The sequence below is a fragment of the Xiphophorus couchianus genome, chromosome 1 (genome assembly GCF_001444195.1).
Source record: "Xiphophorus couchianus chromosome 1, X_couchianus-1.0, whole genome shotgun sequence".
In the NCBI taxonomy this organism is placed as follows: Eukaryota; Metazoa; Chordata; class Actinopteri; order Cyprinodontiformes; family Poeciliidae; genus Xiphophorus; species Xiphophorus couchianus.
Genome location: NC_040228.1, coordinates 13,078,820 through 13,092,514, shown reverse-complemented (window position 1 = coordinate 13,092,514; position 13,695 = coordinate 13,078,820). Strand labels below are relative to the sequence as shown.

Sequence of the window (13,695 nt, the reverse complement as noted above, 5' to 3'; positions counted from 1 at the left end):
GTTGTGAAGGTCTTCGTGTTCCTAGCACCTTCTAGACTTGCCGGTAGAGCCAAACGTTTGGAATAAACAGCTGTAAAATGCAAGTGAATATTTACTTCATTGCTGGGAAAGCGGTATGTAGAGAGGCACCGATAGGAGTGTTGTGGATGGATTTTTGGTACCTGGAAAGCTTTGAACTAATACCCCGTTTTAACTAATTGCTTTGCTCTTTAAGAACTACAAAGGCCTTCGTTCTCTGCTGAAAGATTTGCTCTCACTCGCTCTCCTGCAGCTAGAAGGAGCTGTAGAAATGTTTCCATATGTTGTTTTTACACCTCTGTGTTTACTCTGCCGTTTTTAAAACCCGTAGCAGCTGAGCAAAAATTGTCTGCATATCCTGGATCTCTATAAAATGTTCAACCTGTTTGATGTCATCTCACTGCAGGAGATTTCTTCACCTATCACGGTTTTAAGAATATATTACGCACATACAGGCACGGAGATGCTGTAATTACAGCTGTATGACAAACAGTACAGAATGCCACTTCTACAAGTTGCTGCTGCGTAGTGTTTTTTGCTGTCTTAAACTTTTTATGTAAAGGTCAATTTCCTCATTTTCTTGATGTATTTAAACATGTCTTCACCAGTATTTATGTTTGCTTTAACGTTGTTAGTTTTTCACCTCCAAATCTGCTGGTAAGCTGCTGCTTCTCTATGAAATAAGAAGCAGTAGCTACAATAGACTATTTATTTCCTCTTTTGTTGGATTGTATTCCAATAAATCAGCAGTACTGCCTCTGTCAGGCAATATGTAGCTGCTGTTGTTGCATGCATTTAAATGCTGGAGAAAACAAAATCAATTTATATTGGCCTGTATAGCTAATAGTGGTCATTCTGGTTACTGAGCACAACAATTACCAAATCTAACTGGATTTCAAATTGCAGTTCGAGCCTGCTTGGGTTTGGCAACGTCACTTCCCGATCCGAGTTCCAGCTTCCAGGAATAAATGTGAATGCTCTGATTGGATTTAATGCCTACATTTAGGTAAACCTTTTAAATATCAGTGGTTTAAATGTAACTGCAGACAGCACAAGCAGTGAGGCGTCAGATTCCTCTAATTAAGCATGTGATGCATTTACAAACAGTTTTCATGTCTCATATAACATGGATTTAATATGAAACACATTTTAACACCTAAAGATGATTTTTGACTTTATTTCCGACCTTGTAGATGAGGAAAAACTTGTCACTCAAACTCTTAGATGAAGCTGATATTTAACTCCATAAAATGCTTATCCATCAAGTGTTTTCCCCTTGAACTCTTAGCTATTGTGTCAGAAAGTTAATTTTGGACCCGGCACACAGCAGGAGGACACACAGTGTCTCTTCACACTATCTGTATGTGTTGGTTTTGGCTGTGTATCCTTGCACGAACATGCCCGTCAGAAAGCTCCAGAGCCCTTTCATCTTCCCTCTGTTCGCTAATGTGTGTGTGTGCCAGCAGCCCAGTGGTCGCCTGGTAACTCATCATTAGGTGATTAATGGGGCTGTGACGAGGCTGCGGTTTAATCAGACTCTGTGTTTGTGTTGAAACCGACGACAAGAGCAGCTGCCCTGTCAGTTGGTGTCTGCTCACGAGATGACAGCGCCCGCTGCTAAGGAGTGCCATTGTCAAATAGGCTTCAGTGTGTATCACTGTGTGTTAGTTTGAGCCAAAAGCATTTTTCTCCTCCCCTCCCTCTCACCTTCCACCTTCTCCCCACTCCTCACCTTTCCGTCTTTGTGGCTCTTCAAATAAACGCTCGCTGGCCTGAAGATACGCTCTTTAATTTTCCCTCAGCGGTGGTTTTGTCTCTTTCAGCCTCCCCTCTTCCTCTCTGCCACCATGGCCATGGTAACACCAGTACGACTGCCCAGCCTTAGCCCTCCAGGGGCTATAATAACCATTTCTAGTTAAATTGTTGCCGTGGGGGCGGAGGTGGAGGTGAACATTGGCAGTAAATGAGTAGCCTCCTTTGTGGGTGCTGTGTGTAGGAGCAGTGTGGCGCAGACAGTGCGCTGCTTCAGCTTTACCGTGCTCCAGTGTTTATGGAGGGTTTTATGAAAAAAGTGGCGGCTCGGTGAAGATAGCTGTAAGTGGCAGCGAACTAAGCATGGCAAATGACTGACTCTGGCTCTTTTCCTCTCCCCTCCCTCACCCAGCGGATTGCTGTATTCTCCCCCCCCACCCCCCCGTTCTCGTCCTCGGAGCTGTCACTTCACATTATCACAGCAGTGACTGTCAGCTAAGCGCTGGATTGGGTTGGGGTGGGGAGCAGTCTAGGAGTACAAGCACACATGGATGGATGGGCAGAAATGTCACCAGTGGCCTGCGAAGACGGTAGTCTGCTAACTTTGTCATTGAGGATTGAGCTCCATTTAAACCAAGTAGATTACTACTTTTACTGCTGAAATAAAAAAACAGCGTTACAGCTCTGATCATGTTACCACCACAAACTTCAGTGTGTTTTATTGTGGTAAACCAACACAAAATAGTGCATAATTGTGATGTTGAGTGAAAAATTACTATGCCAACTTGGCTTTTTTTCTTCTTCTTTAGAGGTCAGTTACTTGGTAACCAGATCTCCCTGTGTGTAATTTAAACTCGGTATAAATCCAGCTGTTCAGGTAAGCACACAAAGGGTTTTTTTGGAGAACATTAGTGAACAATCAGCATCAAGAACTGATCAATATATTAAATGGAAATTTGACTCAATCATGGTGACTCAGGAAGAGTGGAGAAATCCACAGCTCATGTTTGAGACTGTCTGCAGGCAAACTGTTACCTGGTAAAATAAATAAAAAATCAACTTTTACATGCAAAATAGTATGTGTTTCAGAAAACATGAGATAAGACGTGGTGGGAATATCTATCTTCAGGAGGGACAGGGAAGTTGATTATAGTTGAGGAGAAGATAGATGCAGCTAAAAACAAGACACACTTTTCAGATTCCAATTTGTGAAAAGTTTGAAAAAATATTGTTCTTTTTTTTTTTAAACTTCAAAATTAATGTTTTGGTCTATAACATATAATTACGACGAAATACATAGAGGTTTGTGGTGGAAATATGTCATTATGTGACAAAGTTCAACACATAAAATCTTTCTAAGGCTTTGTTTAAGCTTCTTGTAGCTACAAAAAGGTTTGATTTTCCTTCAGGTTCTTGTCTTTCTTCTCCATTTCACACTTAAATAAATCTACTTCTGTATCTTTTATCAAGTGGAAATTATTAAAACTGCAACTGTTAACACTGCTTGTGTTTCTCTGGCGCATACATTGTTTTTAAAGAAATTTCCAAATAAAATTACGTCCTTTAAGAATAACCGCCCTTGCTCCTGGTGGAGGTGGTTGTATTTTATCACTAAAGATGCAAATGGTGCATGTACCAGCTAACAGTTGTACAGGAACAAACCTGTGTTAATCGTTGTTGTTTTATCCGCAGGTTTCCTGAAACACTGGGGTTGTTGGAGTGGCCGAATTTTCCCTGGATTTGACTGGTAAATTCAGAATTCTGAAGCCCAGGCTCACAGTCTACCTTTCACGGAGGCCCAGCCGTGAGAGGACTGAGGAAGGCACGTGGCGGATCATGACGGCCGACAAAGAGAAGGAACGGGAGAAAGAGAGGGACAGAGACAGAGACAGGGACCGGGACAAAAGAGAGGCCGGGAAATCTCGCCGGCAGGACGGAGACCGGGGCGAGAGCGAGAGCTCCAGGCCGCGCCGCAGCTGCACGCTGGAGGGCGGGGCCAAGAACTATGCAGAAAGCGAGCACAGCGAAGACGAGGACAACGACAACGGCAGCACCGGCGGCGGAAGCGGCACGGCCGAGGAGGCCGGCAAGAAGGGCAAGAAGAAGATGCCCAAGAAGAAGTCGCGCTACGAGCGCACAGAAAATGGAGAGATTACGTCCTTCATTACAGAAGACGACGTTGTTTACAGACCCGGAGGTGAGTTCCTTCAGCGGAGTTGACCTGTGGTTTGTGTTGTTTCACCGTCACTGGGTTCAGTTCATGAACTTCTGCCATCTACGTTTCATAGCCAAAAGTCAAACAATCACCACTTCATTGTTTATAAGACAGGACTGATACGCTGTCAGGTAGAGTCTGGAATTTCATGTCGGTGTTTTTCAAGTCTGTGAAAGCAATGAATACAATTTCATAATGTCCTTCCATTCTTCTGTTCTTCTTTACTTCCTCACATACCTGTTCCTTCTGTCCTTTCTAAAAGCTGTACTTCTACCTGGCTTTTAGTCTTTCATTTCTTTCCTTCCTTTATTGTGTCTTGTTTCCTAACTCTTTTGGTGTGTTTTATACGCATTTCCAAAACTAGTATTTTTCATTTTTTCCCCTCTTTCTTTTGGTTCTTCCTGCTGTTCTCATATTAGTCTTTCTGTTAATTGTATTTTTTGTTCTTTCCACATGTGCAACCTGTCTTTTTCTCTTACCTGATATCCTACTTGTTTTTCTCCCTTAGTTCCTCTTTGGTTTTTTTTCTACTCTTCTTTGCTTATTCACATGTGTCCTAAATGTCTTTCTTCCCTTTCTTGTGTCCTACCTATCTGTCTTTCCATTCATTTTTGTCTCACATTCTTTAGGTCCTTCCTGGTGTCTTCAGTATCTTTCTTTTTTTATTCTTTCTTTCTGTCTTTCTGTTTTTCCTTTATGAAAAAGGTAGCGGCTCGGCTCTTTCTTTCTCTCTCTCATTTCATGCCTTCTGCTCCTTCCTTCCTAAAGTGAACATGTCTTCTATACAAACCTTAGTATTTCTGTTCAAAGTGAAGGTAAAAAAAGCCACTAAGAAGTCTGAAAAGTTCAGTTTGAAAAAGTATCTACTTTCTTGTAAAACTGTGCCTGTACCCTGATGAAACTAGCTTTAGGAGATGCGAGGAAACAAAACCTAATTGATCAATAATTGATTTCCCTTAAAGAAGCAGTCATCTCAGTTGCGATGAGCTGCGGAGGGATTGCGGATTCTTCAAAGAATCAACTCTCCAACAGCAGAAACACTCCCTAAGGCTAAAGGCCGATGCATCATGCAATCAATCCTGTGACCCACTCTGAGCTTTGTCTTGAGCTGAGTCAATAAAGCAAAGTGGTGCTCCACTAGATGATGTGATTGTGACGACAGCCGCGATAACGATTTCTTCCTAACACCATCTGACTCTCTGAAAGTCTGCCATCATTTCTGGGGCCAAAGGGTTCCCCAGTGTCCTGGAGAGATGTTTGAGCTGCAGCACGACGTCTTCGTCGAGTCGGACATAAGGATATGGGAACAGAGCCGAGCTCATCCTGAGCTGTAATATTGGCTTGTTTTTCACGTGTTGTTTATAAACCGTTTGTATTGCAGGTGAGCATGTCAGCAGATTGAGATGGAGGCCAAGCTGGCTGCTCTCTGCTCTCCTGCTGCTCAGTGCTGCGCGCCTTACAACTAAATCGTTGTTACATCTCTTCGTTTATGTAGGAGCTGGTGAAAGGTCAGGTAGTGGAGGGGACGCTCACGTGGCACAAGTGCTTCATTAGGAAACATTGAAGGTTTTCTTTTAACCACCTTGTTTAATACATCGGAGGTTTGCATTAATTGATTTTTTTTTGCTGTTTGATCATTTTTTCCACTCTGAGTGGCTAATTACTTGAAAAACTATTTGGACTTAATGTGTTAGATCAAGTTGTTGTTAGAAATCACAAAAAATTGACATTATGTTTGAGATTGTTACTTTTGCTGTTGACAGTGTTTTGAATTATTCTTTGTTCAGAGTTATTGTGTGATGATTTCCCAACATCTCTGGGCTACTTACTGTAACTGAAGTAGGCTGAGTGATAACGTACTTATGGAGTGAAGATGTGTTGTTAATTCTGTTTAGTAATAAATAGTTTGCTTTCTTCAAAGCATAGCATTATTTTATCTCTAATGTTATGCTAGGGCTACATAATGTATCGCAAATATGCAGTATCTTGTGTGATGTAATAACAATAAACATTTCTGACTATTATATATATATATATATATATATATATATATATATATATATATATATATATATATATATATATATATTGTGTATGATAATGTCAGAAATTGTCACTTTGCGTGAATATAATATGTTCATCCTGTTGGGTGGATGCTTAAGACCACAGATTGTTGGCAATGAAAGAGACGAGCTTGGAAAAAAGATTTATTACAACTGATATCATGGCTGAAATATTAACAAACGACGTCCCACTTACAGGGTTTTACAATATTAATACTGTGCAGCTCTACTGAATGTGGTGGTAGACTTCTAGCTAAAAGGCCGGGTTATAAATGTAATTGTCACTTTTATCCCCCATTCATACCCCGACACCAAGGGTTAACCAATAAAAGTGCAGTCAGTCTGCGCTGCATTGACTCGGCGTAGAGCTTAATGTAAAAAAAACGGGGGAAGAATAATGTAAACAGCCAATCACATCAATGAAACATTCAAAAGGCATATAAACACAACCAACCATCTCAGAGGGCTAGCTCTATCCAATATTTATATTTCCACATCCGAGTGCGCAGCGTAGCCAGTGTGGGGGGAATATTTATGTTTCCTGTCTTCTCCTCCAGTTAGATTGACAGGTTTAGAGGGGCTGAAATGTCACAGCCCACCCCCACCATGACGATGAGGGTTGTTAGATTGGTTTATATTAAGAACGGCTCTCGACTTGGTACTACAGCCTCAGCACCTACATGCTCGTTTGTAATTTACCTCCCGGTGTCATCATGGAAGGTCCTCCACCTCCCCGGCAGACTTCCTGCTGTCTCCTATCCTCATTGTTCGAGTGACAAACCATGCGTGTGTGTCTATCTGCGTGTGTGTGTGTTCTCTTCCCCCCTCCCAGCTAGCTGTTGGTAGCAGCCTTCCTGCAATCAGATTTGATGCGTGCAGCTTAGGCAGGCACAAAGCCTCCGATGGATTATGCTTTACTAAATGTTAAATCCCTTTATACCCGTCTAGTGACATACAATATGTAAAACTGACCACCCTCAGAGGGGGATTTGCGCCACCCCAGATGTATGGAGAGTGATGGGACTGTGATGGAGAGCGGTGGCCAAAAGCAGGACAGAATCTGCACCGGTTGTGGGTTTTGATTGCTTTTTGTCACAGGGAGCTTTAGAAGCATGCAGGCCCTGTGTCATCACATACAAAATAACAGGTAATCTAGTATTGAACCCTCCCGGTCTCCAACCACTCTCCAATCTCTCTGCTTAGCCTTTCTATCCCTTGAAGATGGTTTCAGGCGGCTTATTGCACATCGATTGGACGGGGACTTGGTGCAAAGGGAAGTGTGAGCAGCCAGTAGGTGGGCCTGCAGCTAACTAAACACCGCTGCTGCTTAAAACGCAGAGAGGAGAGTGTCTGCGGTGGCGGCCTGGGGACTGTGTCCCAGGCCATTTGTGTGGGGCAAGCAGCCCTACACAGGGCGAGCAGACATGCCAGATCGATGTGAGCCCTGTGGCTGAGCTCACACCACTTCTCCAGGCCCGGATAGACTTCTCCAAGCCTGTTCTCTCCTCTCATCCACCCCCACTCCATATTGAAGATCCTCTCCTTAGAGAGTATGCACATCGCCAGGGGCCGATCAATAGGAGACGGACACAAAAGTTGCCTGTACACATGCATGCAAAGCACTCTGATAGCTACTACTTATGCAAAACAACATCGGCAACTGTTAAACAAATGCAGCCACGTTAAAAACACACATTTAAAATGTGATTTTTCTCATCTACACACCAGTCTCCTAAATACTTATTGGCTCTCGCACGTCTCCTTAGTACCCTTCTATCCATCAAAATGGAACCTCAGCATGTGTCCTACAGCCTGGTTGCCTCATCAGCTGTAGAGAGAAGTGATTTAGGTCATTTTAGATGTGAGACGGTAATGATTTGTTTGTTGCAGCATACAGAAACAAATTACAGACTTAGTCCTTTTGCGTTCCATCGTTAATGGGGGCAGCCAGTGATTCTGGCTCCAGTCTTCTCTGCTCTTGCAGGATCAGATTTTGTGCATTTAAAGCAAGCTGCAGAGCAGTAAGCTATATAACACAGAAACACACACAAAGCTCAATAACCAGGCTTCCCAATTTCCCTTAACTTTCAGCCTCACTGATTGTAGTCGTATAAACATTTCATTTTCTCAGTGATTATCAGAACTTCAAGTTTCCACATTATGTTGCATTAAATGTTGTCTTTTAAGACTTTTTCACATTACGTTGACATCAATATATTTTATTCCCAATGTGGGAATTCACACAAGATCAATGTTATTCTTACAAATTTGCATAATTGTGAGAATTTTGTTTTAACAGAAGCAGGGCCTTTTGGGTTTATTTCAGGATTACCTGTAATTAGCTCCACCCTTCTCCCCGTCTTCTTTCCTGCTGAAGAAGAGCATAACAAAGCATGATTCTTCCACTGCCATATTGTATGGTAGGGATGGTCTGTTAGGAGTTATGTATAGCTTTTTTCTCCACATATTTGTTTTTATTCTCACATGGCCTGTTAAGTGAAAACATGACAACTTATGGCTAAATTTAATTTAGATGTGTGAACCTATTGGGATGGCACTTGATAGCAGTGCATCATGTTAAAGGGAATTTTTTATATATATTTTGAACAATGTGACCTTTGTGTAAAGTCTCATTAAATATAATGTCCCTCAAAAAGCTCCAGTGTAATTTCAACAAAAACCGAGTTTTAATAAGTATTTTGTATGCTTTTTTTAATTGGGAATTTTTCTTTTTATTATTATTTTGTACAAAAATGATTTAGATATGATGAGTATTTTTGTTAGGCGATTTGTTCATTTTAATCAACTAAACCAGATCCACATTTTAACATGATTTTAAAGGAGTAGAATTGACCCTTTTATAAAAACAGAGTGGAGGAAAAGTGTGGAAACCTTTCTGACTTTCTGATTGCTACATTCGAGCCGTTTTTTATTCTTATTATTATTTATATAACAAAAATATTAGCTTCTGCGATTTCTCATTCCAAGATCATTTCTTTCTCCTGAAGCTTTGAAGAGGTTGGTTTGTTGTGAGAATGTAGTCTGTGAAAAAGCCAGTAAAATGTTACTCATTCAGCGTTGGACAACTGCCACTGCACATTAGCAAAACATATCCTCTGAGCTGCAAAGGCTAGCCGTCAATCACTTAGCTGCTTCTAGTCAGGCAAACATAAGGGACAAGCCCTGGGAATCATTTCCTGTTGAAACACGGCAGTGTGAATCTGTAGCCCGCCGTTAACTGAGCAGATCTATTTTTAAAAGAGCCTCTCTCTGCTCTGCTCTCTCTTCCTTTACGCCAGAGACTCTGGGAAAAGAGCTTTTTAGTGAAATCCAACCACCTGCCGACTGCTAAATGAGAAAGCGTGGGCTAGGCGAGAAGGAGAGGAGCGGGGTAGACGGAGGGGGGTTACTGTCAAAGAGCCTCTGTTTTCCCCCCGAGGAGCTAAGTCAGCTGTAGACCTGCCCCTATTGTAGAGAGCTGATGGTATCGCTTGCCAGGTATTTCCCTTTGCTTTTCTAGCGAGAAGTAGGACTTGTTGGGTCGGCGGAGGGGAAAACAGGAAGGAAAGCTGTGGAGGAATCGAGTGCCCTTGCACCTCCAGGCCTTGTCTACATGTAACACCACCCTAGTGGGAGCGAGCCAGCAGGAAGCAGCGAACAGACAGCCTTGGACATCAGCTGGTGTGTCTCTACAAGCTGCTGGAGTCTGTGTTGGATCAGATGAAACACCTTTATTATTCTTCCCTTGTCTGTATTAGCTCTTCCGTGCCGTCACACCCTGTGTACTTTCATTAATACATCCATTGTTCTGCTGATAAACTGTAAGCTGTAGAAATGAAGGGAATTTGACACTTTGTGTAAACTTTGATCTGCTGTGTTTGGTTAAGCAAAATGCACAAACTGCCTCTTCGTGGTGTTTAAACTTTTCAACATTTCGTATTGTTTCAACACAGAGGAAATGTATTTCAGTGGGTTTATTAGTTACAGCTACTGTGTCTACTAGGCTCCGCCCACACGGTAACGTTTTTTTTTCTCTAAAGTTATCCCCCCGTCCACACGGAAACGCAGTCTTTGAGGACCCGAAACTGTTTTGTTTTTTGAAACTGTCCCCCACTCATACTTGTGGATAGCGACGACAACTTTCTTGTTAAAGTTTTGATGTATTAGCACAAAGTGTAACCTGACCTATGACCCCAAACACATCCTATGTTCTAACAACAATAGTGGATTACTTGTTCATGTAGTATTAGTTCTACAGTCCAACGCGATACGGACAAGAAGGTCGACTTTTAAGGCGTGACCTTATTGTAATTTTTCCACATCAGGCGCAAGAGAGACATTTTCTCATCTTTTGTAGAATCCTAGCCTGTTTTTATACAAAGATTTAGAAATGGTGCTGTAAGTTTTGCTGGTGTAGACGCATTGAACATAACATGCCAGGGTAAAAATGACTGAAGATCATAAAGATCACTGATAAACCATCAGAAAGATGGACATACTTTTCAAAATAAATCTACAAATTACAATCTGACCCTGTGGACAAGACAGTTATTAGTTTTACCTCCTCTTTCACCGTCTGCGTTTACATTATTGTAAATGTGCAGATCAATTGTAGGACCATTATAACAGTGGAGCTTTGTTGCATGCCTGAATCTTGATGCATGTGTGCTTTGTTTTTTTTTGTTGTTTTTTTTAGTTTGAGCCCTGCTCCACTTTTAACAATGCAGGTGCATCCTGCCTCATGCCCAACTCTCACCACCTGCTAGTATGACTTAAATAAACACTCCCTTTGATTTTAATAAGCCTGTCTCTCATCCTAAAATATTCATCTCCCCCCTCGCCACCCTCCGCTGCTGTGTTTACAAAACACTGTCTGTATATGTCTGTGTTCACAGTGCGACTCGCTCATTGTTTTTGGCTCAGAGAAGTAAAAGCCTGGCTGATATTATCAGGAACTCGCCCCTCCCCTCCCCGCCGCTGGGATGCAGCAGCAAATTAAACGGCATCATATTTGTTTCGAAGTAATGCACGACTCTTTTCGCAGAGGTGTGTTTTAGATCAGACATGCTTGGCAGCCTTAAGACAACAGCAGCCTGAACAAAGAGTCGGAGTGTGTGTGAGTGTGTGTGTAGGTCATAATATTCAATATGGCGTTGCTCTTTGGAGTCGGCGGTGACAGTGTGACCTCTGTTCCTTTGTTCTTTCCTTTCCACCTTGTCTCCTGCCTCCATTCCTCCTGTCCTTCCTTCTTTCTTCCATTGTGTTCCTTCCTTGTCCTCCCTCACTTTTTGTGCCTCAGGTCTCTCCCTCTTCAATGGTTCCTATTCTTTTCCCTTCCTTCATTCTACTTATGTTTTCTCCTACTTTCTTGTTGTTTTTAGTTTTCCAGCCTCCTTGTGTTCTAGCTTTGTTTTTTGCATCCTTCCTTTATTCCTCGTCTCCAACATTGTCCTTTTCTTACTTGTTTCCTTTCTTCCTGGTGCCCTATTTCTATTTTTTTTTACTTGACTCCTGCTCTCTTCCTTCCTTGTGTGACATCTTCCATATTTTTCCTCTTCCATCCCCATTACATAATTTTGCTAATTTAAGTCCCTTTCTCCTTTATTTCCTTCCTTTTACATTTTTTCCTTCTTTACCTCCCTCCCTCCTTCCTTTCTTCCTTTTACCTTTTTTCATTCCTTCATGTGTTCTGTCTTTCTTTCTTTTTTCTTCTTTTTTATTTACTTCTTTCTTTCTTTTTTTTTTACCTTTTTCTTCATTTGTTTCTTCCTTCTTTCATTCCTTCATTTATTCCTTCTTTCTTTAATTCTTTTTACCTTATTTCTTCATTTGTTCCTTCCTTCCTTTTCTCTTTTTTCTTTCTTCATTTGTTCTTTCATTCCTTCTTTCCTTTTACAATTTTCCTCTTTTATAGTTTTTACTTTTCTTCCTTCTCCCCTTTAACTTTTTTCCTTCTTTTTTTTTTTTTTTTTTACTTCATTTTACCTTTTTTCCTTTGTTTTTATTATGTAGCCTGCTGTAGGACTACATAATGGTAAGGATTAAAAGATTTGGTTCTGTAAAACTCTGTAAATTGAGCATTAAAATGCTCCGGCGCCCAGTGTGGAGCCTTTGCTCCGTGTCTGGTTTGGTGCGGTGGAAGCTGAACTTATTGCTGCTGAAGGAATGGGAGCACTCCTCTTGCTACAGTCCTGCTGTGGTCTCCCTCCTCCTATGGTGAAGGCTACATCTACACACCCAGCATGCACTTCAGTCTTTAAAAAAAACCCATCCCCCACACGTACACCCACTCCACAGCTAAACCTCTCTCCTCCCTCCCCTCTTCACCTCTCCACTTGAGCGAGGAGACCCACTTCCAAAAGCACAAAATGGCAGGAATGTTTAGCAATCGCCGACGACCGTCGAGGAACCAGGAGGCCCGTTTCCACCATGTTTCCTCACAGTGTCTCCCCTGGCGCCAATTCCTTGCCCTTTTTCATTCTAAAGGCAAATTTTAAGGTGCTAACTTTGCTTTAACTTTTGAAATTCATAGAGTTTTGCCTTGTAGTCGCTTTCAGAGAAATGCCCCAAAGGACAGTATACTCTTCACTATCCAAAATTCATTCAAACTGTACTTTTGACGTTAGAAGAATGGACTGCCACGCTGTCTGTAAGTGATTAAAGTAGATCCCTGTCCCCCACCGCCACCACCTCCACTATCTTTTTCATTCTCGCTCTCTCTCCTTTGTGCCTGTTGATGTGCTCATGGGCACAGACATGGAGATTTGGCTCCTCTAAATGAATTTGCCGCCAAGGTGAGGGGACACTAAACCCTAATTCCCCTGATTTGACTCCTCCGAAACATGTCATCTCCTTCAGATTAGTCTCTTTTGTTCTCCGACCCCCTACCATCTCTCCGCTCCCTCGCCAACTTCTCTCCGTCTCTCACGCTGCCTGTGTTGCTCACAGATCACACAATGGGACTGATGGACGTTTTCATTCATGTTATCTTGTAAATGACTTCCAGGGATGCTGTAAAAGGGGGACAGGAAGAGGCTAGTAGTAAGAAAGAGATATAATGCGTTACTCAGACCGAGCGTGGGCGATAACCGCTCCCCCTCCCTCCGTTAGAACAGCTCATTCAGCTCACAGCAGATAACAAGCCCACCCTGGGGTCTCGCACACATGCAGACACACTTAGGAAAAAAAAAAAAAACAAAGCAAATGATGTCAGGGATGCTCTCGTACACACCAGCACCTCTACAAAACGGTATCTTGGGTGTCAGGGCCATTTAATATCTCCCCCTGCCTCCTCCTCTGCCAGCGGTAAGATAAACCACAGCCGGATCGATAGCTGTGTTGACACAAACAAATAAATAACAGATGATGGCAGTGTCAGTCACTGAGAGAAGTGGGGGCGGGGGAGAAAAAGGTAGCTGCAGATCTTTTGTTAATTCTTCAGCATCAGACCCGCTCAGCATGTGTTTTTTGGTGAGATGAGCGCCAGCAGTTTGTGTTTGTCAGTGTAAATCTTACCTCTGTTGGCTTCCTTTGAAGCAGAGAGCTCACAAAAATGTGAGCTGTCGTAGCAAAAACCGGGAGCTTGTTTGGTTGTTTTTAAATCAATAGAAAGCAATATAGAGCTGCGTTTTATATTTTTGTATCAGA

General features: G+C 42.2%; 1 protein-coding gene across 3 annotated transcripts in view; it reads left to right on the top strand.

The window, feature by feature from the left end:
- rerea (arginine-glutamic acid dipeptide (RE) repeats a) overlaps window positions 1–13,695 on the top strand; it is a 177,792-nt gene that overhangs the window by 76,471 nt on the left and 87,626 nt on the right. For all 3 annotated transcript variants that reach the window (XM_028018163.1, XM_028018172.1, XM_028018154.1), the window contains exon 2: window positions 3,463–3,967. In XM_028018163.1, the coding sequence (XP_027873964.1) occupies window positions 3,607–3,967 (361 nt within the window). In that variant the 5' untranslated portion in view covers window positions 3,463–3,606. The remainder of the gene's footprint in view (window positions 1–3,462; window positions 3,968–13,695) is intronic.